The sequence below is a fragment of the Eptesicus fuscus genome, chromosome 8, assembly GCF_027574615.1.
Source record: "Eptesicus fuscus isolate TK198812 chromosome 8, DD_ASM_mEF_20220401, whole genome shotgun sequence".
Lineage (NCBI taxonomy): Eukaryota > Metazoa > Chordata > Mammalia > Chiroptera > Vespertilionidae > Eptesicus > Eptesicus fuscus.
The window spans coordinates 3,814,516-3,840,068 of NC_072480.1; the positions used below are offsets into that span (position 1 = coordinate 3,814,516).

At 41.7% G+C, this 25,553-nt stretch overlaps 1 protein-coding gene across 1 annotated transcript in view; it reads left to right on the plus strand.

Annotated features, from left to right (window-relative positions):
- The window catches only part of SOHLH2 (spermatogenesis and oogenesis specific basic helix-loop-helix 2), a 100,292-nt gene extending 74,991 nt beyond the window's left edge, over positions 1–25,301 (plus strand). Inside the window, exons 7-11 of the mRNA XM_054720272.1 lie at positions 7,466–7,613; positions 7,766–7,857; positions 9,420–9,541; positions 14,899–15,128; positions 25,253–25,301. Of these exons, the coding sequence (XP_054576247.1) occupies positions 7,466–7,613; positions 7,766–7,857; positions 9,420–9,541; positions 14,899–15,128; positions 25,253–25,276 (616 nt within the window). The 3' untranslated portion in view covers positions 25,277–25,301. The remainder of the gene's footprint in view (positions 1–7,465; positions 7,614–7,765; positions 7,858–9,419; positions 9,542–14,898; positions 15,129–25,252) is intronic.
- The last annotated feature ends 252 nt before the right edge of the window (positions 25,302–25,553 follow it).

Below are 25,553 nucleotides of genomic sequence, written 5' to 3' on the forward strand. Positions count from 1 at the left end.
TTGCTTTAACTTTTTGCACTCGGATGTTGAGTGTGACTCGACACGGTTAGCATTGGTAGCAGCTCTTTTTATACTCTTTGAATGTATCAATAATTTGAAATATTAAAAAAATCCAAATAAATAAGTTTGTATGAAAAGAAACTCCAGTTTTTTATTCTACTGCCGTGCTTTGTAAAATCTGGGGTATTTAAAAAATTAAATCCAGAGTAGAATAAAGGAATCGAGAAAAAAGCAAGCGAGTGCAAAGGGTTAAATTATATTTCCATCAAGTATTGTTTCCCAATAGCAAATAGTAAAATAAAGACATTTTTAGTTAAAAGACAACTTAGAAATTTTGACACTAGCAGACCTATAGGGTTAGAAACCTAAAATAAATTCCTTAGGCTATTGAGAAATGGTAAAAAATGGAAACTTGGATCTTCAGGAAGGATTGAGTAGCATCAGAAATAATAAATATATGAGTAAATATTAGAAAAGATACATTTTTCTCTTTATTTAAAATGATTCAAATTTTTTATTAGGTAGAGTTGATATACAATATTATATTGGTTTCACATGTATAATATAGTGATTTGACATTTATATACCTTACAATGTACTTACATACTAAGTCTAGTTAGTAACCATCTGTCACCATGTGAAATTATCACAATATTATTGACTATTTTCTCCTTCACCTTTTTCATCCATCCCCTATCCCCCACCCCTCTGGCAATCATCAGTTTAATCACTCTTTCAATGAGTCTGTTTTTGTTTAGTTTGTTCATATATTTTGTTTTATTAGATTCTACATGTAAATGAAACCATTTGTTTTTCTCTGTCTGAATTATTTCACTCAGCATCATAGTCTCTAGGTTCATCCATCTTGTCACAAATGGAAAGATTTCATTAGTTTTTTATTTCATTATCTTTTTGAATTAGTATCTTCATTTTTTTTTCAGGTAAATACCCAGATGTGGATTTGCTGTGTGGTATGTTAGATCTATTTTTAGTTTCTGAGGCATCTCTATACAATTTTTTCTAGTGGCTCTAGCGATTTGTAACAGTGCGCAAGGGTTTCCTTTTCTCCACATTCTTGTCAGCACATGTTATTTTTACTTTTTGATAATTGCCATGCTGACTGCTGTCAGGTGGTTTTGATTTTCAGTTCTCTGATGATTAGTGTTGTTAAGCATCTTTTCATGTGTCTGTTGGCCATCTGTATGCCTTCTTTGGAGAAATGTCTCATGTGGTCTGCCCATTTTTTATCAAATTGTTAAATTTTTAGTTGAGTTTTATGAGTTCCTTTTAGATTGTGGATAGCCATCCTTTATTGGATATATCAGATGCCAATATTTTCATCCATTCAGTAGGTTGTCTTTTGTTTTATTGATGGTTTCCTTTGCTATGCTGAATGAAGCTCTTTAGTTTGGTGAAGTCTATTTGTTTATTTTTGCTTTTGTTTCTCTTGGTGTAGGGGATATGTCTAAAAAGATATTACAGCCTGGCTGGTGTGGCTCAGTGGTTGATCATTGACCTATGAACCAGGAGGCCATGGTTTCATTCCTGGTCAGGGCACATGCCTGGGTTGCAGGCTTAATCCCCAGTGTGGGGCGTGAAGGAGACAGCTGATCAATGGTTCTCTCTTATCATTGATGTTTCTATCTTTTCCTCTCCCTTCCTCTCTGAAATCAATAAAAAATATTTTTAAAAAAGATATTACCAAGAATGATGTCAAATAGTTTACTACCTATGTATTCTTTTATTAGTTTCATGATTTTAGGTCTTACATTTAAGTCTTTAACCCATAAAAATGCTTCACATTATTATGTTAAAATTAAAGCATTTTATTGTGGGCTTTGTAATACATATGACAACTATACAATAAAGGATGTGTCAGATAAATGTACTTACATGACAGTAGCATTTATGTGATATTGTAAAATATTAACTCTAAATGGACTGTGAAAAGTTACATATATATAGTAATCCCTAAAGCAACCGTACAGAGATTTGCAAAAGGCATAGTTATTAGTTCAAAGGCAAATTATAATTGCATTTGAAAAATTATTCTAAATGATATCAGGAAAGGAAGAACAAAAGAACAGAAAAGCCAAAAGAAACTATAGGAAATAAAAAGTAAAATGGCGTACCTTTATTTAACTATATCTAACTAACAGGTAGAGATTATTAGAATGGATAAAAATAAACAAATAAGATCAATATCTGCTGTCTGTAAGAGACAAATTTCAAATATAAAGGCACAGTAAGGTAAAGCAGGAAGTATAAGAAGCAGGAAATATAAGAAGACCAGATTGCCTATGCTAATACCAAATAAGGTAGACTTCAACAAAAACTATCACTTGAGGTACAGTGGCATTTTATACTGATGAAAATATTAACTTATCAGATGATATAACAATCACAACTAGTATGTGACTATAACAAAACTTCAAAGTATTTCAAAGAATAATTCATAGAATTAAAGAAACAAATAGCTATGAGCAGTGTTGAAAATTAAACAATTGATACAATAGTTAACAAAAAATATAAGATATAGAAGATGTGAACACTATTGCCTACCTTGATCTAACATATTTTTTTGGAACATTATACACTATCATTGTCACAGAATGCACATTCTTTTCAAAGGCACATCGTACATCCACTTAGATAAACTGCATGCTGGGGGATATAATACATTTTAATACATTTAAGATATTTGAATTCTCAAGAAAAGTGTTCCCTGACTACAATGAAATTAAATTGGAAATAAATAAGAATTAGATATAAAGGGAAACCTCAAATATTTAGAAATTTAAAAATACTCCTCTAAATAATCCATGGGTAAAAGAAAATCATGAGAAAAATTAGAAAATGTTTCAAATGAAAGATTATGATAATACTAGAGGCCCGGTGCATGCAATTTGTACATGGGGAGGGGTGTCCCTCAGCCCAGCCTGCCCCCTCTCACAGTCTGTGAGCCCTCAAGGGATGTCCTACTGACAGCTTAGGGGAGCAGGGAGTGGGCCTAAGCTGCAGTTTGACCTCCCTCTGCGGGAGGTGACCAGTGGGCTGATCGGGATGGCGTGGGCAGCGAGTGGCTGGCCCCACCCTCAGTTGCTCCATGGCCACTGGTGGCCTCCCTCTGCAGGAGGCAACCCCAGCAGGCCTATCTAGGGATGGTGCTGGGAGGCCCTGCCCCGAATCACCCCGCTGCTGCCGCCCGTGGCCTCCCTCTGTGGGGGGAAACCAGGTGGGTGATCAGGGGATGGCGCCAGCCCCCATCACCCCACTGCCGCTGGTTGCCACCGATCCCCCCCCCACCCCATCGCCGTCCCCTCCCTCTGCCCACTGGCATGTGCCTTGGCTGGCCGGGCAACACCTGCTCACCGGCCCCGCCCCCCACTGACCGGTTGTTCTGCCGTTTGGTGGATTTGCATATTACACTTTTATTATATAGGATTGCTTTACTTGGAGGGAGATTTATTCACCAAAATGAGCTCTAGAAGGAGTGTTTTTCAAGGTGTGGTCCTACATTTTAACAGGCAACCCAGATGAGTGTTATGATTGTATTATTTGAGAGGATCTCTTTTGAAGTGTGACACTTCAGTAAAGAGACATTGGCTCATTAAAATTATGCCTCTGGCATGACCACATTCAGTTTCTGATTTTTATTGTTAAAAATTGAGCACCCAATAGCTCTTTATCAATCTATATCGGCTCATAATGTTTCCACATCTTGAAAGTCACCATACTCACAGAGCATTGAATGACTTTGATAAGTATTTTTAAGGGATCATGCAGGAAAGCTAATTTAGGTGGTAGGAATGTGTAGTAGGTAGATAATATCCTAGATTAGGAGAAAAGATGGCACATTAGCCTTACATGGTGGTGGCTGAAGGCAGAAAAACAAATATTGCAGCAAAGAAAGAGCACTGAGTCTGTCTTCTGTCCTAATTGTTTGGCTATTGCTGAACTAAGCAAGCTCCCTTACACTGTTCCTTTTCCTCGATACCGTCTCCCAATTATTAGAATCACCCATTCAACGATGTTGCTCCAACTGGAAAACCTGGGCTAATACCATTTGCTTTGTTTGCTTCCATCTCTGTGTAATCAGCCAAATAGTTCCGTCAGGTTTCCTCATAAATATGTCTCTGATCCACTGCCTGTGTCTAGTCCTAGTTCCCAATATCAGTCCCTCCTTTTCTTGGGCCCCAAAACACTGCAGCTGTCTAAATTGATCCTTCCCACAGCCACCAGAATGGTTCACTTAAAATGAAAGCAACACCAGGATGCTCCCATGCTTCACATTCTTCACTTCTCCTTCTGTGGAATAAAATCTAAGCTCCCTGCTATGGTATATAAGACCCTCAGTGGTCTGTCCTCTGCCTACTTTTCAGTCCACCGAGGACCCAGGCCTGACTGCCAGGTGGCTGGGACCCGGGCCTGACTTCTGCAGCACTGAGCACCACGGACCCAGGCCTGACTTCCGCCCCAGGCCCCCCTAACCCCCCCCCGCCTGTGTTTGCTCTGGTGCTGCCTGAGCCGGCGCGGTGGTGTGGCAGCTTGGGCAGGCCCCCCTGTCTCTGTCTCCATCTCTGCTCCGGGCCTCACCTGTGTGCGCAGGCCTCACCTGTGTGCGCAGCCTCCTCCTGACGGGTTGTGACTGTTACGGCGCTCTGGCCTAATTTGCATATTACCTCTTTATATTATATAGATAATATTTCAAACTTTGTGAGTTTCAGCTAAAGCAAAGCCCTATAATTTTAAGTGTTTGTATTAGAAAAGGCAAAGGGTCTAAAAAGGATCCATCTTAAGAAGGTAGAAAAAGAAAAGTAAAGAAAATCCAAGGTTAAATAGAAAGGGGGAAGGGAAGCGGGTGAGGAGAGAGAATGAATACATTTTACCAATATCATGAATGAAGGAAGGATTATCACTATAGATTCTCTAAACATTGTAATATGAAAAGATTGAGTTTATCCCAGTAAATTCAATAACTTTGAAATTACAAATTCTTTTTAAAAAAAAATATATTTTATTGATTTTTTACAGAGAAGAAGGGAGAGGGATAGAGTTAGAAACATCGATCAGCTGCCTCCTGCACACCTCCTACTGGGGATGTGCCTGCAACCAAGGTACATGCCTTTGACCGGAATCAAACCTGGGACCCTTGAGTCCGCAGACCGACGCTCTATCCACTGAGCCAAACCGGTTTTGGCGAAATTGCAAATTCTTAAACATAATTTATCAAAATAAATACTAAATGAAGCAGAAAATATGAATAGCACTATATATTACAGATATTCAATTTACCAAAGATAAAACACCAAGCTGACATGTTAAATATTTAAAGAAGTAATATCAATCTTAAATAAATTCTTAGAAAAAAATGGAGGACGAATAAGAGGGTACAGTTTCTAACCTATTTCATGAGGCCAGTGTAACTCTAATCCTGATAAAGACATTATTAAAAAAGAAAATTATGGACAAGAATCCCTGATGAACTGAGACATAAAAATGCTTAACATAATTTTTTTAAAAAGACATTTTTATTGATTTCAGAGAAGAAGGGAGAGGGAGAGAGAGATAGAAACATCAACGATGAGAGAGAATCATTGATTGGCTGCCTCCTGCATGTCCCCTACTGGGAATGTGCCCTTGACCATAATCAAACCCAGGACCCTTCAGTAAGTAAGCATTCACTTATATTGCATGTTTAGATTTTTTTCATGTTTTACTGACATACTACTATAATGGATAGCAAAAAGTTTGTTCCGTGTTTTAGATCCTTATAAAAACTACCATATTAAAATGTGTGAAAAGTTTCAAAACCCTTCATATACATTGTTAAATTGTGGGCATTTCCATCTCTCTCTTCCCAGAACAGTCCCTGAGACAGCTCCACAGAACCCTCAGAGCTCCTCAAAGCCACTGATCTATAATATTTTACTTATTCCTTGGCTCTATATCACTGGCTATATATCACTGGCTATTGCCATTCTGAGTCTCAGAGAGATTAAGTAATTTATTGATGCCTCAGCTAATAATTAGCAGAGCTACCACTTGACATTACATGTGTCAAGGCAGTATTAAGCACAAAACAGGTTTATTAACAATGTTTATTAAATGAACACATGGAAAAATGAAGGTACCAAAGGCTTAGATCTATTTAGATTTGTATTTCCCTTAGGAACTATGAAACACTTAGATTAGTTTTTTTCTGGTACTAGCCTGGATGTTCTCATTCATGTATTGGTTTATCTGTTCTGTCCATACCTATCACTTCCGATTTTCCTTTGGCTCAGAGCACCAAGTTACATGTAAAGCCCATGCTTACAAGATGCTAATTGATCTATTGCTGGAAATGTGGCCCAAATCATAGTGACATGAATATTCTGACTACTCTTTGTCTTCTAGGCTTTTAATGTGAATTTCAAAAGGATTTACTTTATGTAATGTGTGATTCTCTCTTCTGAGGGAAGAGTCGCCTATAGATTTCCATAGGAGGTTGGATATATATAATGGTTCCCCATCCATGGGGGATACAGTCCAAGACTTCCAATGGATGCCTGAAACCACAAATAGTACCAAACCCTATATCTACTATGTTTTCTCTATATTATACATATGATAAAGTTTAATTTTTAAATTAGGCACAGTAAGAGATTAACAACAATAACTAATAATAAAATAGAACAATTATAACAATATATAATAATAAAAGAGTAATATGCTAATTAGACTGGACAACCTTCCAGATGAAGCTGGGGCTGCAAGGGAATCCTGGGTCCCGGGTGCCTGCTGGCCACCGGAGGGAAGCCCAGGTCCTGGGTGCCAGCAGCCAGGGGAAGGATGGCCTATTCTTGCACGAATTTCATACATTGGGCCTCTAGTACTATAATAATAAGTTATGTGAATGTGGTGTCTCTTACCCCCTCCCCTCATCATAACCAATCAGAGACAGCCGAGTGGTTTAGTAATTAATGGGCAGATAGCATGTGCATCATGATACATGTGACAAAGGGATGATTCCGAATATTCCAGATGGGGCCAGAGTGGATGGTGTGATATATTATGATCCTACTCAGAACAGTGCACAAATTAAAACTTATGAATTGATTAATTCTGAAATCTTCCACTTAATATTTTTGGGCCATTGTTGACTGCAGGTAACTGAAACCGCAGAAAGTGAAACTACAGATGCGGTGTGACTGCTATACTCTCCCGGTGTCTGGGAATCCTGCACACTGCAATGGGCCTGGGGCAAGGAGTTGGGTTGCCATCATCACAGACATTGTACTTTGCAGCAATATTAGTAGGTGCCCTGGTTGCTTTGATTCCAGGGGTTATGAAGCTGCTGGCTTGTGGAACATGGCCTTTCTCTGAAAGGGAGACTAAAAAGGGAGGGGGCAGTTCCTTTACAAACAAACCCAGGAAGAAAATGAGACTAATTGTTCCTTATTTGTTACCATTCCCTGCTTAGAGAGCGAATCAAGCATTGCTGTGAGCAGCTGCGTACTCTGGTGCCGAGTATAAAGGGGAGAAAGAATGATGCGGCTTCGATTCTTGAGGCCACAGTTGATTATGTGAAGTATATCCTAAAGAAAATCCCTCCAGCTGCTATGGGCCAGGTATTCAACTCCCAAGCCCTTGAATGTTATCCTTATAGACAATGCTTTAATGCTATACTTTTATTTTTTTCTATTTTTATCATTGGAAATGTATGTGTGTTTGTATATATGAAAAAAATATCTCTAAATAGATCTCTACTTATATTTTTTAGATTACAGAAGTACTTCAGAGCAATAGGAGATTTTGTAAGAAACAACAAATGCCCATCCAGCTATCCTTCCCAGGCACAATCATGGCACGAAGGTATGATTAGGGCCCTTGTTTATTTTCCTCTGATGCTAATGCTGGAAGTGTAGACAGATACTGAATCCATCATAGTGAACAGTCAGGCCTTTATTAAGAATCAGTGAACTTTTCCCATTGCTGATGTGTATCATTTAATTACAGTGATAAAATATATAATATTCTCAGATTCAAGATTCTGTTATCATTTGCCTCAACCTCCTTTTGTTATTTCTGAGGATTTTAAAATGGGGCTTTACCAGTAGTGATGGTTGTGACTGTGGCAATCTAGTAAGGATATGATAGATTCTAGCATTCATTCCTTTGTAACAGGAAGTCATGGAGCAGTCCAGCCCTATTTCAGCTAGGACTCCTTAAAGAAATTGCTAGTACACAATGTGACCTGCCAAAGGGATGCTTGCTATTTAAGTTAATTAGGATAGGTAAATGAAGAAAACTATAGCAGAAAAGCAGGTCATTCTTTCACATCCTGAAGAATCATCCTGAGTCCTATTCAACAATTTGTTCTTATATTTAAATAATCCATAGTTTAAACTCTGGCTATGGTTTTTATAACTTGAACTAGAGGCCCAGTGCACAAAATTCGTGCACGGGAGGGGCAGGGTCCCCTCAGCCCAGCCTGCACCCTCTCCAATCCTGGACCCCCCGGGATTGGGCCTAAACTGGCAGTCGGACATCCCCCTCAAAATCTTGGACCACTGGCTCCTAACCGCTCACCTGCCTGCCTGCCTGATTGCTCCTAACTGCGCCCCCTGCCAGCCTGATTACCCCTAACCGCCTCTGCCTGCTGACCTGATTGCCCCTTACTGCCCCCCCTGCCAGCCTGGTCGCCCCTACCTGCTCGCCCACTGGCCTGGTCGCCCTAACTGCCCCCCTCTGCCAGCCTGGTCGCCCCTAAATGTCCCCCCACCTGCTGGCCTGGTCGCCCCCAACTGCCTCCCTGCCAGCCTGGTCACCCCATGCAGCCTGTGCTCAGTCGTTTGGTCATCCCTCACTAACCCCCCTGCCAGCCTGGTCGCCCCACGCAGCCTGCTGCTCAGTTGTTTGGTCATCCCTCACTAACCCCCCTGCCAGCCTGGTCGCCCCACGCAGCCTGCTGCTCAGTTGTTTGGTCATCCCTCACTAACCCCCTGCCGGCCTGGTCGCCCCACGCAGCCTGCTGCTCAGTTGTTTGGTCATTCCTCACTAACCCCCCTGCCAGCCTGGTCGCCCCACGCAGCCTGCTGCTCAGTTGTTTGGTCATTCCTCACTAACCCCCCTGCCAGCCTGGTCGCCCCACGCAGCCTGCTGCTCAGTTGTTTGGTCATCCCTCACTAACCCCCCTGCCAGCCTGGTCGCCCCACGCAGCCTGTTTGGTTGTCCATTTGGTTGTTTTGGCTGCAGTGGTCACTTAGGCTTTTATATACACTGAGTGGCCAGGCTATTATGATCTCTGAGTGCATAATAACCTGGCCACTCAGTGTATATAGATGATAGAAAACAATTGAACTCAGCAATGTTCTTATTATCTTCCTTGGGAAATGTGTAAAGTTTTTTTGTTTTTTTTCCTCTCTCCTTTTAAGGGAAAACAGTGTATTGGCAAGCAAACATTCACCTATGAGAGGAATCAGTTTCCTGGCTAATAAGTGCTTGAATGTGTATTCTGTTCCTGCCTCAGGGGGCTCCTTGGATGGCACTGTGAGAGGTCAGCTTCACCTGACCCCTGGGTCATTATAATATGCTTGGGCCTACTTGTATGTCCCATGCACTCCTCAGCTCCTATGCAGTCACTGCTGTAACCAGGGAATGGAGTGAGGCTGGGAGATTCCACCAGGAGTCATTCTGTTGTTGTCTGCTTGAAGTACACAAACTGGCCACAAGCACCTAAATAGTGTTATCCAAAAATGGGGCTCAAAATTGACCATTATTATCAGAAAGCTCATCTTACTGGTATATGATAAACACACTGGTGACTTTATTATGTGAGTAGAATTTAAAGGGAAGGGAAGTATTAATATTAATTCCATACTAGGTACTGAGCATTTAACACGTTAATTTATTTACTTTCTTCATGTCCTTGTCACCTTCTCAGGGAGTGCAACTAAAACTGGATGCTCCTTCGCGGCATCACATCTAGTGTGGGGTTCTTTCTCCACTTTCTCCACCATATTTTCCTACTCAGCACTTATCATCTTCTAGTATTCTTTACTTGCATACTTTGTTTATTGCCCATCTTATCCCACTAGAATATCAACTCCACGAAGACAGGGAATTTTTTTTGCCTGTTTTGTTCATTGCTGTATTTCTAATACCTAGAGCAATGAGGGACTGACAGTAGGTGCTCAAGAAACATATGTCATACGCATATTCACTGTGAAACAAACATTTACTCACCATGAGGCATTTTGTTATTTGTGTTATATAGTCTAGGCATGCTCATGAACTTGTAGAAATAAGAAGATGGAAACAAACAGAGCCAGTGTTAAAGAACATGGCTACCAGCTTGTGACTTAGTATTCCTGCAGGTTACTCTTCATTGAGAAACCAGTCCTTACTGTTGTGCTCCTAACCTGCCTATCAGATGCTGGATGACAGACACCCCTACCCATCTCCTTGATGTCCTAGTCTGAGGTCACCCTTCTGCTGACTTCCTCAAAGGGATTTTACTCTCTCACTTCAGAACCTTCCCTGTGCTGGGAGTGGCCTTTCCCATACTCTACCTAGTTAACTCCCAGTTCATCCCTTAGTTCTAGCTCAAATGTCCCTGCTTCACAGATGGGGACACAAGAATGAACAAGATGCAGTTCTTTTTCTTATGGAGCTCACAATAGCAAAGTGTAATTCCTCTAGTAACTGAAGTGCTATCACAGGAATACTGTGCATATTGTGGGGATATAGTGGAAGTCATGGGCACCAACAAGATTACTAGGAGTGGCATCTAAAGTCAAAAGAGAAAGGGGGCCAAAAATAGAAGACAGCCTTCCTTGTTCATATAATCAAGTCAGTCTCAGAGAGAAGTCAATTTAGACTTTTCTCCTAACTTAGGGAGAGTGGAGGTGAATAGAAAAAGAGTAGCCATGAACCATGGGTAATCTACTGAAAGTAGCTGTCTGAATGTCACACTGAATGATGAAGTCAGCCTGGTTTAAATCATATAGAGGTCAGGACACAGGCATATGCCTATCAATGTTATTTCTTATACATACATTACTTACTTCTGCATTTTCACTATTTATATTCTGCAGAAACTCTGAAATACTCTTTCTGAGGTAGTGAGTTCAGGCTTTTATGTGCCCCAGTATCTCTTGATATTGCTTCATCTTAACCAGTTGCTCTTGGGACAACACAGATACACTAGGATCATAAGCTGTGATATATTTAGAATGGAGGAAAGCTTGAAGGTCATTGAGTCTAAACCCTTATTTTAATTTTATTTACACACACTTTTTTATTTGAAAAGCAATATTAGTCCTTTACTGGCCCAACAAAGATAATAACTATTTTTTAAATATCTTTTCTTCAAGTCTTTTTTAATGTATTTTTTTACATTAGCAATCATATTGGATGTTCAATTTTGTCTCCTGATTTTGCTACTTAACATCATGCCATATATAGTTTAATTCTTTACTATGCAGTCCTCATCATCATTTTAATTGTTTTACTAGTTTATCAAATGATTCTATCTAATGAAGAGGGGATATGCTAATTGACCATCACGTCCTCACAAGGTAGCAGCACCCACAGCCAATAAAGAGGGGATATGCTAATTGACTGCTATGCTCTCACACTATGGCGGCACCCAGTTCCCTCAGCCCCGCCTCATCCAGCCTCAGTCCCCCAGTTCCCTCAGCCCCGCCTCATCCAGCCAGAGTCCCCTCAGCCCCCTGAGCCCCACCTCATCCAGCCAGAGTCCCCCAGTCCCCTTAGCCCCACCTCATCCAGCCTCAGTCCCCAAATCCCCTCAGCCCCACCTCATCCAGCCTCAGTCCCCCAGTTCCCTCAGCCCCGCCTCATCCAGCCAGAGTCCCCTCAGCCCCCTGAGCCCCGCCTCATCCAGCCAGAGTCCCCTCAGCCCCCTTAGCCCCACCTCATCCAGCCAGAGTCCCCCAGTCCCCTCAGCCCCGCCTCATCCAGCCTCAGTCCCCCAGTCCCCTCAGCCCCACCTCATCCAGCCAAAGTCCCTCATTCCCCTCAGCCCCGCCTCATCCAGCCAGAGTCCCCCAGTCCCCTCAGCCCCACCTCATCCAGTCAAAGTCCCTCATTCCCCTCAGCACCACCTCATCCAGCGAGAGTCCCCAGTTCCCTCAGCCCCACCTCATCCAGCCTCAGTCCCCCAGCCCCCTCAGCCCTGCTTCATCCAGCCTCAGTCCCCCAGTTCCCTCAGCCCCACCTCATCCAGCCTCAGTCCCCCAGTTCCCTCAGCCCCGCCTCATCCAGTCTCAGTCCCCCAGCCCCCTCAGCTCTGCTTCATCCAGCCTCAGTCCCCCAGCCCCCTCAGCTCTGCTTCATCCAGCCTCAGTCCCCCAGCCCCCTCAGCCCTGCCTCATCCAGCCTCAGTCCCCCAGTTCCCTCAGCCCCGCCTCATCCAGCCTCAGTCCCCCAGCCCCCTCAGCCCCGCCTCATCCAGCCTCAGTCCCCCAGTCCCCTCAGCCCCGCCTCATCCAGCCTCAGTCCCCCAGTTCCCTCAGCGCCACCTCATCCAGCCTCAGTCCCCCAGCCCCCTCAGCCCCGCCTCATCCAGCCTCAGTCCCCCAGCCCCCTCAGCCCCGCCTCATCCAGCCTCAGTCCCCCACTTCCCTCAGCCCCACCTCATCCAGCCTCAGTCCCCCAGTCCCCTCAGCCCCACCTTATCCAGCCTCAGTCCCCCAGTCCCCTCAGCCCCACAGGGGAAGGCAGTTGGGGATGATCATGCCAGCAGGGGAGCAGTTAGGTGTCAATCAGGCTGGCAGGGGAGCGGTTAGAGGGCTATCAGGCTGGCAGGCAGAGTGGTTAGGGGCAATCAGGCAGGCGAGTGGTTAGGAGCCAGCAGTCCCGGATTGTGAGGGGTTCCAGACTGGAGAGGGTGCAGGCTAGGCTGAGGGACCTCCCCACCCCCCGTGCATGAATTTCATGCATCGGGCCTCTAGTTTATAAAATAATTTTCTTAGCCATTCTTTAATTTCTATATTTAGTGTTTCCAATTTTATGTTGATATATATGTAATATAACAATATATTATATGTTATATATAATATAACTAGTGGCCCAGTGCATGACATTCATGCACATTAAAAGGAGATTAATTAGAGGAAATATTTTAATATTGCTATTTGCCCTTTCTCTATAATAGAAGTGTCAGAGATGAAAGAGAATTAGTAAAATGTATATGAAAATCTTCCTCCTGTCAGAGTCTGGGGCATGCCGTGAGACCTAGAGTCAAGTTCCCGCCCACCCACGGCACCTCAAAATCGTGCGAGACCTAGACCCAGACCCAGCAGGCCCCACATCCATTGGGCAAGATCCAGACTCAGCTGGCCCCACCCTTGTCAAGCCCCGCCAGGCAGGGGCACAGCCTTAGGTCCCCTGGCCTGGCGATGGGCGGGAGACACAGCCTCAGGTCCCCCGTCAAGCCCCTCCAGGTGGGGGCACAGCCTAAGGGCTCCCGTCAAGTCCTGCCAGGTGGGAGGTGCAGCCTCAGGTCCCCCAGCGCACCCTCCGGTCCCCCGGCCCAGCACCAGGGTGGATGGTGCAGCCTGATGTCCCCGTCAAGCCCTGCCGGGCAGGGGGCATGGCCTGAGGTCTCCCATCAAGCCCTGCGAGGCGGGGGGCATGGCCTGAGGTCCCCTGTTAAGCCCTGCTGAGTGGGGGGTGAAGCCTCAGGTTCCCCGGCCCAGTGCCAGGGCGGGGAGGGGGGCGCACCCTCAGGTCCCCTGGTCTGGTGCTGGGGTGGAGGGTGCAGCCTGAGGTCCCCTGCTCCAGCCCAGTGCCATGAAGCCTCAGGTCCCTGCTGATTGCTTGTTAAGGCTCGTTACAGGAACTCAGCCTCCGCTGTGGGTACAGCCATCTTTTGTGACAGTGTGATGGTCAATTTGTATATTCCCTCTTTATTAGATAGGATAAGAGAGAGTATGTCCCCACATACGATGTTTTCCTGTTTTGGTCTTTTCCTTGGGCTGGATTCCCAAAGTCTGTAAGGAATGAGTTTGAGAATGTGAGCACATGTATAGCAAGGACTGCATGAGCCAAATTGTTTTTGAAAGAGGATCAGAACAGTTGAAATCACTTAAATTCTTCAGATTTCACTTTCATCACCTACATCAGTAAATTAAAGGCTGGAGAAGTTAAACAACTACTTGATGTCACCAGGTTTCTGTGGTAAAGTCTGTCCTGTGACACAGAAGTGCTGATCTGGTTCAGTGTTTAGACTTCTTTAGGTTGCCTTTATGTATACTTTTCCATCAATCAGTGTATCCATTTGCTGAAATGCAAATATTCACAAATATTCCAGATACATTTGTATTTAAAGTAGAAATAAAATTGCTTTACTTTCACTATTATCACTCTCCAGAAGAACATAAATAGGTATTCACAGAGGGACTTGAGATTACATTGTTAACATTCATTATATATTTTTAAATATTTTCCTGCCTTCTAGATACTGTGCAGAGTATAGATATATAATGATATAACCCACTTCACTGATAGAAAATTTTATTCATGGCTGAATGGAGTTCTTTCCAACATTCTTCCTTGCTTCATAGAGATGATCACAATTTTGATTATGATGGAAGCAACACACAAACACAAAGTTGCATACACAAAAACACACCCAAAAGCATAGAGATCTGATGCTTCTCTAAAATCTCTGTCTTTTAATGACATAGGAACACTAATTTATAGTGTATTTATTGCATTAAATATTGCTACAAAAATGTTCACTTTTTTCAACAGAATTTAAGTGTAGCAGTAGTATAAGTTAGAAGTGTGAAGAAATTATATAGAGGACAATTTGTTTCAAATACAGTAGTTCAGAGTTACAGAGTTGTGTATACTGATAGTTATTTGTTTTCCTTTTTGTTAAAGGTCAGTCTAGCTCCACTTCAGAGAATGCTATTGGTGATGTGTATAAAACTCAAGTTCCCAGCACAGCTCTCTCTCTTAATTCCTTCCATGCTGTCAAATACTATTCTACAGTCATCCCTTCCTATGATGCAGTTGCTGTAACAAATCAGGACATTTCAGTTCATTTTCCATCCGCTGTGCCCAAAGTCTCAAAGTTTCTTCCTCAGCAATGCAATTCTGTGCTGGGCCTGGTAAGTCTTCTGGGGTCTTAGATCAGATTGGACTCTTGTCATTCCAGCCAGCAAGGGCCTTGATTTGCGATCTGCTGTGAATACTCGGGTCAGAAATCACTTAGACTTTGGACCAGGTGTAGTTAACCCAGCACTTGATCATGTGCTACAGGACTGCTATCCACATATCCAGAGCCAGTGAATCTGCATGTGTATCTGCTGGTTTGACCATTAGTAACCAGATGGAACCTGAGTTTCTCTAGTACCCTTCCCTTCTGCCCCTCTACTTCCACAATGCCACATCTCATGTTATAGCCTCACACTCAGCAGGTTCTTAGGCTGCTAGCCATCACAGTATATGAAAACGTATTCTTCTAACACCAACCAGGCTGATTTCAGATCCAAGATGTCCTAATCTCACTGATACTTATTGAGCACCCACTCTATTCTGGCACTGCGTTGACCACTAAGAATGTAGTGTATGTAAGTAGACATAATCCCTGAACTCATGAAGCTCTAGTGTCATTGGGAAGCAGGCAATTGTGATCCACATTGAAGCACATAGGAGGAGTACACTGGTACCTATAATATAATCTATACTTATAAGAGGTTAGGGACTGCTTACACCTGCAAGAAGTGCTGTCTAAGCTGAGACATGAAGAGTAAGTATTAGCCATGAAGAGACATGAAGAGGGGTTAGGAGTTTGGAGTGAGGAAGGGAAGAGCATTCTAGTCAGATGGATCAGCATATATAAATAGTAGTGTCTTCATGTTTAGGGAGAACAGATCTAGAGGAAGACCTAAACCAGACTGGCCCACTTAAAATATACTTCTGATATCAAGATTAAGCGAAAGCTACCCTGAGAGTATCAGGGTACTCTCCCAGGACCAAACTGGAATTGCAAATAAATACAGAAAAACCATCCTGAATAATCAACTGAAGACTAGCTGCAAAGAAACCTATAACCAAGGATGGAAAGTGTAGACCTCATAAAGACTAATAGGAAGTGCAGAAGTGTGAGAAAGCTGGCCAGGCTCCCACAGACAGCAGCTGAAGTTCTAGAGTGATATCGCCGCTGTGCATGGGAAGTTCCAACTGAGAATTCTGGACCCCTCATCCCAGAGCACCAGAACTGAGAAAGGTGCCCAAGGAATATCTGGCTGTTAAAAGCAGTAGGGTTTCTGTCTGTAAGGGAGAGATGGCTGGAAATGCAGGTACCCTCTTAAAGGGCCAATGCACAAAATTTTATGTGCACTCACTCACCATGGGCTCTGGCAGAGGAGAGCAGAGTGGACTAGAGCTGTGTGAGGAGAATCTAGGCTTGGGGGATTTGTGGATAGAGTTCAGAGAACAGCTGCCTAGACCCCTGTGCTGAGTCATTCCCCCATACTGCAGAGGACGTCTTTCTAAGACAGATCTGAGTTGGGGGAAGCAATTGCCATAGCCTGTAGGAAAAACTCTCACCCCACCACATGGAGTTTACACCTTGTTGTGGTCTATAGCCTGAGACACATTAAGAGACTGGAAGTAACAATTGTCATGCAGGCAGAGGGAGATCTCTAGGTACTTTGAGTTTGCCTGATCTGCTTCTGAACCCAGGGCTAGGAAAATCAGACCTTGGTGTGCATCTTAGTCCTTTCCAAATGCACCCAGCCACAATAGAGGGAGCCACAAACTGTTGAATGTTGATAGCTCCAAACAGGGTACTCAGGGCCAGTCACAATAAGTGTCTGACATTTTCCTGCACCAGAGATGCTCCAAAAATACTGGGAGTCATAGCAGATCTACCTAATACATAGACACAAACCCAAATAGGAAGGGGAAAAACAAGCCCCAAATGAAAGAATAAGAGAATTCTCTAGAAGAAGAGCTAAATGAAATGGAGATAAGCAATTTATCAGATATAGAATTCAGAATAATGATGGCAAGGATGCTCAACAGCATGAAGAAGATAGAGAAACTGAAAAATTAGGAAAAGAAGGAAAAGAAGAATGATATAGAACAAATAAATGATATATATCAGAGGGAATAAGCAGCAGATTACAGGATTGTATTAGTAAACTAGAAGATGGAGAAGAAAAAAATTCCCTCAAACAGAGAACAACAAAAACAATTAAAAAGCAGAGGGCATATTAAGGAAGCTGTGGGAAAATATGAAACATAACAATATCTGCATCATAGGAATACCAGGAGATGAGAAAATTGAACAAGGGATAGAGAACTGGTTTGAAGAAATAATGGCAGAAAACATCCATAAACTAGTGAAGGAAAAAGTCACACAAGTTCAGGAGGCATAGAGAGCCCCAAGCAAGAAGAGCCCAAACAGGCCCACACCCAGACACCTCAAATTAAAATGCCCAAATTTAAAGACAGAATCTTAAAGGTAGCAAGGGAAAAGTAATTTATTACCTACAAAGGAGCTTCCATAGGCTGTCAGCTGATTTCTCATAAGAAATTCTACAGGCCAGAAGGGAATGGCATTAAGTCTTCAAGGTAATGAAAAGCAAGGATCTGAAAACAAGATTAATATAATTAGCAAGGCTATCATTTAAAATAGACTGTGAAATAAAGAGCTTCCCAGAGAAAAAAACTAAAAGTTTATGACCACCAAACAAGCACTACAAGAAATGGTTAAAGGCACTGCTATAATGAGAAGAAATAGAGAAATATAAGCATACAAAATAAAAATGTCAATAAATAAGTACCTATCAATAATAACCTTAAATGTAAATGGATTAAATGCACTAATCAAAAGACATAGGGTAGCTGAATTGATTAAAAATAAACAAACAAAAAAACACGACCCAACTATATGCTGTCTACAAGAGACCCACCTCAAAACAAAAGGCTCACACAGAATAAAAGTGAAGGAATGGAAAATATTTTCCATGCAAAGGGAAACAAAAAAGAAGTTAGGGTAGCAATACTCATATCTGACAAAATAGACTTCAAAATGAAGGCCATCATAAGAGACAAGAAAGATCACTAGATAATACTAAAGGGATCAATCCAACAAGAGAATATAAACCTGGTAATCATATATGCACCCAATTTAGGAGCACTTACATATATTAAAACACTTCTAGAGGAATTTAAGGGAGAGCTTGACAGCAATACAGTAACAGTACAGGACTTTAACACCCTGCTGACTTCACTGGATAGATCTTCCAGAAAAAAATTTAACAAGGAAACAGTGACTCTATAGGACACACTGGACCAGATGGATTTAACTAACATTTATAGAGCATTCCACTCCAAAGCTGCAGAATATACATTCTTCTCAAGTGCACATGGGTCATCCACAAAGATAAACCATATGTTAGGAGACAAAACAAGCCTCTACAAGTTCAGGAAGATTAAAATCATACCAAGCATCTTCTCAGATCACAGTGGAATGAAATTAGAAATCAACTATAGTAAAAACAAGCAAAACATTCAAACACATGGAGGCTAAATAGCATGTTATTAAACAACCAGAGGCCCGGTGCACAAAATTCATGCACAGGGGCTGGAGGTGTCCCTCAGCCCAGCCTTAATCCTCTCCAATCTTGAACCCCTCGAGGGATGTCCGACTGCCCATTTAGGCCCCATCCCAGTGGGGCCTAATCTCACAATCCAGGACTGCTGGCTCCCAACCACTCGCCTGCCTGCCTGCCTGATTGCCCCTAACCGCTTCTGACTGCCAGCCTGATCACCCCCTAACCACTCCCCTGCCAGCCTGATCGATGCCTAACTGCTCCCCTGCTGGCCTGGTCACCCCTAACTGCCCTCCCCTGTCGGCCATTTTGTGGTGGCTATCTTTGACCACATGGGGACAGCCATCTTGTGTGTTGGAGTGACAGTCAATTTGCATATTAGGCTTTTATTATATAGGATGAATGGGTTACCAATGAGGTCAAGAAAGGAATTAAAAACTTTCTGGAAACAAATGAAAATGAACACACAACAACCCCAAATCTCTGGGACACAGCAAAAGCAGCCCTGAGGGGAAAGTTCATAGTATTACAGGCCTACCTTAAAACAAACAAACAAGCAAAACAACAACAACAACAACAACAACAAGAAAAAATAATAGTAAACTATTTAACTGTACAACTTAAAAAAATTAGAAAGAGAACAACAAGAAAATCCCAGAATAAGTATAAGGAAGGAAATAATAAAGGTTAGAGGAGAGATAAATGACATACAGACTAAAAAATAAAAATAAAAAAATCAATGAAAAGAAGAGCTGATTCTTTGAAAAAATAAACAACATTGATGAACCATTAGTTAGATTCATCAGCATCAAAGAGAACCCAAATAAATAAAAACAGAAATGAAAGCAGTGAAGGAACAATTGAGTGCACAGAATACAAAGTATTGTAAGAAAATAATATGAGCCCTTCACGCAACGCACGTTTGTGGGGAACCTGGCGCTATAACCATTCGTAGACGACCTGCTTCTGGGTCGGGGTTTCGTACATAGCAGAGCAGCTCCCTCGCTGCAATCTATTGAAAGTCAGCCCTCAACACAAGGGTTTGTAAAAACTAATAAAACAAAACAAAAAAAAAAAAACACAAAAAACAGAAAAAAACAAACAAACAAAAAAAAGAAAATAATATGAGCTGCCATATTCCAACAAGCTCACGAATGTGGATGAAATGAACAAATTCCTAGAAAAATACAATCTTCCAAAACTGAATCAGGAAGAATCAGAACACCTTAATTGGCCAATAACAGCTGATGAAATAGAGGCAGTAATCAAAAACCTTCTAGCAAACAAAAGCCCTGTTCTGGATGGCTTCACAGGGGAGCTTTACCAAACATTCGAAGAACTAACACCTATACTCCTCAAACTATTAAAAAAATCCAAGAGGAAGGAATACTTCCAACCTCTTTTTATGATGCCAGCATTATCCTAATTCCAAAAACAGATAAAGATACCACAAAGAAAGAGAATTACAGGCCAATAACCCTGATGAACATAGATGCTAAAATCCTCAACAAAATATTACCAAATCAGACCCAGCAATATATTAGGTCATACACCATGACCAAGTGGGATTTATTCCAGGAATGCAAGGCTGGTACAATATTTACAAGTCAATAAACATGATACATCACATAAACCAATTAAAAGACAAAAATCACATGATCATACCAATAGATGCAGTACCAGTAAAAGCATTTGACAAAATCCAACACCCATTTTTGATAAAAAAAACTCAGCAAAGTGTGTATAGAGGGATCATACATCAACATAATAAGGGCCATATATGACAAACCTAGAGTAAACATCACATTCAATGGGCAAAACTAAAACCATTTCCCCTAAGAATAGGAACAAGACAGGGATGTCTGCTTTCACCACTCTTATTCAACATAGTACTGGAAGTTCTAGCCACAGTGATCAGACAAGAGGAAAAAAATAAAAGGCATCCAAATTGGAAAGAAATAAAACTCATTATTCACAGATGACATATACATTGAAAAACTTAAGGACTCCCCCAAAAAACTACTAGATTTAATAAATTTATTTAGCAATGTAGCAGGATACATAATGAACACTCAAAATTTGACTTTTTTAGCCTATCCTAATAATAAAAGCCCAGGGTTGTAACTTGTAACGACCAATCACGACCAAAGGCTGACCAACTGGAAGTCAGTGCTGGGTTGCTGTGGCGACCTTCACAGCCGCTGCCATATGCTGTGGGCTTGACTGATCGGCTCCCCCCAGCCCATAGGAGACTGGCAAGCTGCAGCTGGTGGAAAGCAGTGAGCCCAGACCGAGCCACCCTGTGATTACGGGGAGAACAGTCCAGGCCAAGCCGCCCCACAATCACAGGGTGAACAGGCCAAGCCAAGATGCCCCGCAATCACAGGCGAAGAAGCCACTTTACTCACCAACCTGCGCTAGGGACCTGTTTGGGCGCGTGGTGTGGAGTCCAGGGCCTCTAGCCTGCAGCCATGGGAAGTCTCCCTCTCCCCAGAGTTAGGAGCCCCAGCCCAGGTCTACCCAGCAGCCTGGTCCTGACTGTGGGGGTGAGTTCCTGCAGGCTGGGGTTTGATCCCCACGCATTAGCAATAGGAGACCAGTGCCTTTGTTATTGCTGTGTGTCCAGGTTTTAATTGGACAAATGCCCGGCGGTCCCAGGTGCCAGCTTAGCAAAATCGTTTAGGAGGAGAATTCTGTCTGGGTTTCCTCAAATTCCCTCAGCCCCTACTCATCCCTCTGTAAAGGCCCAAAACAAGTGAGGCCCCTTAAATAAAAATCAGAGGTCTCCAGCAACGGTGGGCGTCTCTCATCACAGTCATTGGACTGGATGGCATTTGAGTATTTATCTAGGTACCATGACAGAGAAACACAAGCTCAAGTCATGATCTCTGTCCTTAAATAATTCATAATCTTATCAGAGCAAGTGGATGATAAAAGCCCAGTAATGACATCAGAATGTAAGGCAACAATACAGAGAGGAACAGAGGCAATTGCTAGGATGATTTTCCAATAATTAGTACAAAGAGTATGTGCTGTGAATTAAATAAAAATAAAAAAAATGTGTGGAAGTAGCTGATTCCCTTCCTATTTTAAAGGAAGCTGAGTTCCATGTGAACTGTGTACTATGCTATGATATCTGAGGCACAGGACAAGGGAGGCCCTAAGTGTACTATGCTTTGATATTTGAGTCATTTTTTATTGTTCAATGTGATTTATTTCTGTACGCCTCAGTTTTGTAATAGTTAAATTATTGGAATAATACATCTTGCTATAAAATATTACTAGAAGATCAAATGATCAGGTGACATTTATTGTTATTTTCTATAAATGAACACAATCTCTGGTATGCTAAAGTGATAGGTATTATAGAAATATTCAGATAGAGAGACCTACAGGCTTGATTACAAGTGAGGTTTCCTATCACAACCCAAATTTATTGCTTAAAAAAAAAACACACAGGGAGCCAACTAGAAACTGAACCAAATATAAGTCCTTGAAGGGTAAATGTAAATTGGATAAGTTTTGCTGTTACAAGAGCAAGAAGAAAAAATTCAGATGCAAGAATGAAAACCACATTGATTCCACTCTAAGTGGCTGTTAAAAAGAATGATATACTATGAAAATACTTAATACAGATTGTAAAGATATTTGTTCAAAGAGGATTTCCTAGAGTAGGTGATATTTCAGTTAACTTTTTTAAATGTGAAGAGGTTAGCTAGATAAGAAAAAGGTGTGTAGGGGTCCCAAATTGCAGAGGGTGCAGGCGGGGCTGAGGGACCCCCCCCCATGCACAAATTTCATGCACCAGGCCTCTAGTATAATAAATAAAAGCCTAATATGCAAATCGACCAAATGGCGGAACGACTGGTGCAACGACAGGTCGCTATAATGCGCACTGACCACCAGGGGACAGTGCTCAATGCAGGATCTGCCCCTAGCCTGCAGGCCTCAGGTCAGCCAAGGTGGGTGCCAGTGGGGGCCCCACTGATCACCCTGCCAGTCGCCCTGCAGAGGGAGACAACCAGCAGCAGTGGCGCAGCAATCAGGGGGCAGGGCTGGCCAGAAAGCGGGTGGCACCATCCCCCGATCACCCCACTGGTCGCCTCCCACAGTAGAAGGTGACCAGTGGCAGCGGCGGGGGATGGGGCCAGTGAGCGGGTGGCACAAGGCTGGCCAAGGCAGGTGCCAGCGGGGGCCCCCCAATCACCCCACCAGTTGCCCCACAGATAGATCCTGATCGCCAGCCAGGCCTAGGGACCCTACCCATGCATGAATTTCATGCACCGGGCCTCTGGTACACCAATAATGAATTCTCAGGAAAAAAAACGTAACTAAACAAACAATCCCCTTTACCATTGCAATAAAAAATTAAGATATTTAGGAATAAAATTAACCAAGGAGTTAAAAGACTTGCACTCAGAAAAGTACAGGATATTGGAAAAATATATAGAGGAAGATATAGTGTGTTCATGGATTGGTAAAATTAAGATTATTAAAATGTGCATAATACCCAAGGCAATCTACAGATTCAATGCAATCCCTATTAAAATGTCAATGGCATATTTCACAGACCTAGAACAAATGCTCTAAAAATTTATATGGAACCATAAAAGACCCAAAATAGCCATAAAAATCTTGAGAAAGAAAGACGAAGTTGGGGGGATCACAATACCAAATATCAAGTTATACTACAAAGCCACTGTAATCTTGGTACTGGCATAAGAACAGGCATGTAGGTCAGTGGAACAGAACAGAGACCCCAGAAATCAGCCCAAGCCATTATGCTCAATTAATATTTGACAAAGGAGTCAATAGCATACCATGGCATCAAGATAATCTCTTCAATAAATGGTATTGGGGAAATTGAACAGATACCTGCAAAAAATTGAAACTAGCCCATTAACTTACAACATACACAAGAATAAACACAAAATGGATAAAAGACTTAAATGTACTTTGTGAAACCATAACAATCCTAGGGAAAAAAAACAACATAGGCAGTAAAATATCAGACATCTCTCATAGTACTTTTTACCAATATATCTCCGAGGGCAAAGGGAACTAAGGAGAAAATAAACAAATGGGACTACATCATAATAAAAAGCTTCTGTATAGCAAAAGAAACCATTAACAATATGAAATGGGGGCCCACTCTATGGCAGAACATATTTGTCAATGATATATCTGATAAAGGGTTAATCTACAAAATATATAAGGAACTCATACAACTTAAGAAAAGGAAGACAATCCATTTCAAAATGGGCAAGGGCCTGAATAGACACTTTTCCAAAGTGGACATCCAGATACATATGAAAAAAATGCTCAATGTCACTAATCACTAGAGAGATGCAAATTAAACAATGAGGTATCAGCTCATATCTAGCAGAATGGCTGTCATCAATGAACCAAAAATGACAAGTGTTGGTGAGCACTGTTGGAGAGAATGCAGATTGGTACAGCTACTATAGAAAGCAGATGAAGTTACCTCAAAAAATTAAAAATGGAACTACCATTTGACCCACTTCTGGGAATATATCCCAAGAAACCAAAAATGCCAATCAGAAAGAAAGTGTGCACACCTATGTTCATAGCAGCACAATTTACAATAGCTAAGATCTGGAAACAGCCCATGTGCCCATCAGTAGATGAGTGAATAAAAAAAAGCAATGGTACATTTATACCATGGAATACTATGCAAAAGTAAAAAAAAAAAAATCTCTTACCCTTTGAGACAGCATGGAGGGATCTGGAGAGTATTATGTTAAGTGAGATAAGCTAGTCAGAGAAAGAGAAGTATCACATGATCTCACTCATATGTGGAATTTAATAAACTAAATAAATTTATGGACCAATAGGTCCAGCAGCATAGAAACATGGAACAGAATGATGCATCTCAGAGGGAAGGCACAGGTGGGTGGGTAAGTGGGGAGAGATTAACTAAACAACTTGTATGTATATACGCATAGCCCATGGACACAGACAATAGTTTGGTGAAAGCCTGGATGGGGGTATGCAGGGTGGAGGAGGCCAATGGTGTTAAAAAGGGACATCTATAATATTTTCAACAATAAAGATAAATTTTTAAATGTACTTCTGATAACCTTAAAATAGTTGTTAATACTTTTGCATAATAATAATAGCCATCATGTTTTGAGTGCTCAATAATTAAAGAATTTGTCAAATACTTTATGTTCTTAATATGATCTAATGACTCTGAAAAAATCCTTTCAGGTAAGTACTATTATTATTTCCAAATGACATCTATGAAATGGAAATAATAGTGACCTTGCCAAAAAGTTTATGAGAAACATATCCTAGAGAATTATAAAGAAATTTTAACATATGAAGTATCTGCAAATACAATACTATGGCTAATGATCATCAGGGTACCAATAGGAAAACCAGAGTAAATAAAAAAAGGGTTGCAACATTATTGTTTTATTGTTGACCTATACTTACTGTATGTAGTTTTTGTTGTAAGAAAAAATTTACTTTTAATAATAGTAAATAATACATATTTTAAAACCTGTGGGATTACTCATCAGAATATTTCACATCATTTTACAAATCAACTCATATTGCTTTAGGACATAGAAAACATATTTATGACATTATGAGTAAGGACAAGCCAGGATTCAATTAATGTGGATTTTTTTTCCCCTTTGCAGCAACAGTTCTGGGCCTATCAATAGCATGTTTGAAATTCACATTCTAGACCACCTTTTGGGTGCAATTTGATCACCCAGGAAGAATGGAACAAAGGATGATCTTGAAAGCTACATTCAGAGACCTTATTTCAAGAATGCATTGTATGTCTTCCCATAAATGTGCTAACAGTTTCTGCAGATATAGAAAAGGCAGCAAATGTGCTAGCCATATGCTTTCCCTTACCCAGAGAGCTATAAGAACAAATGGCCTAGATGACCCAAACCGTTTTTCTCCTCAAAAAATATCCCACATTTTATGTAA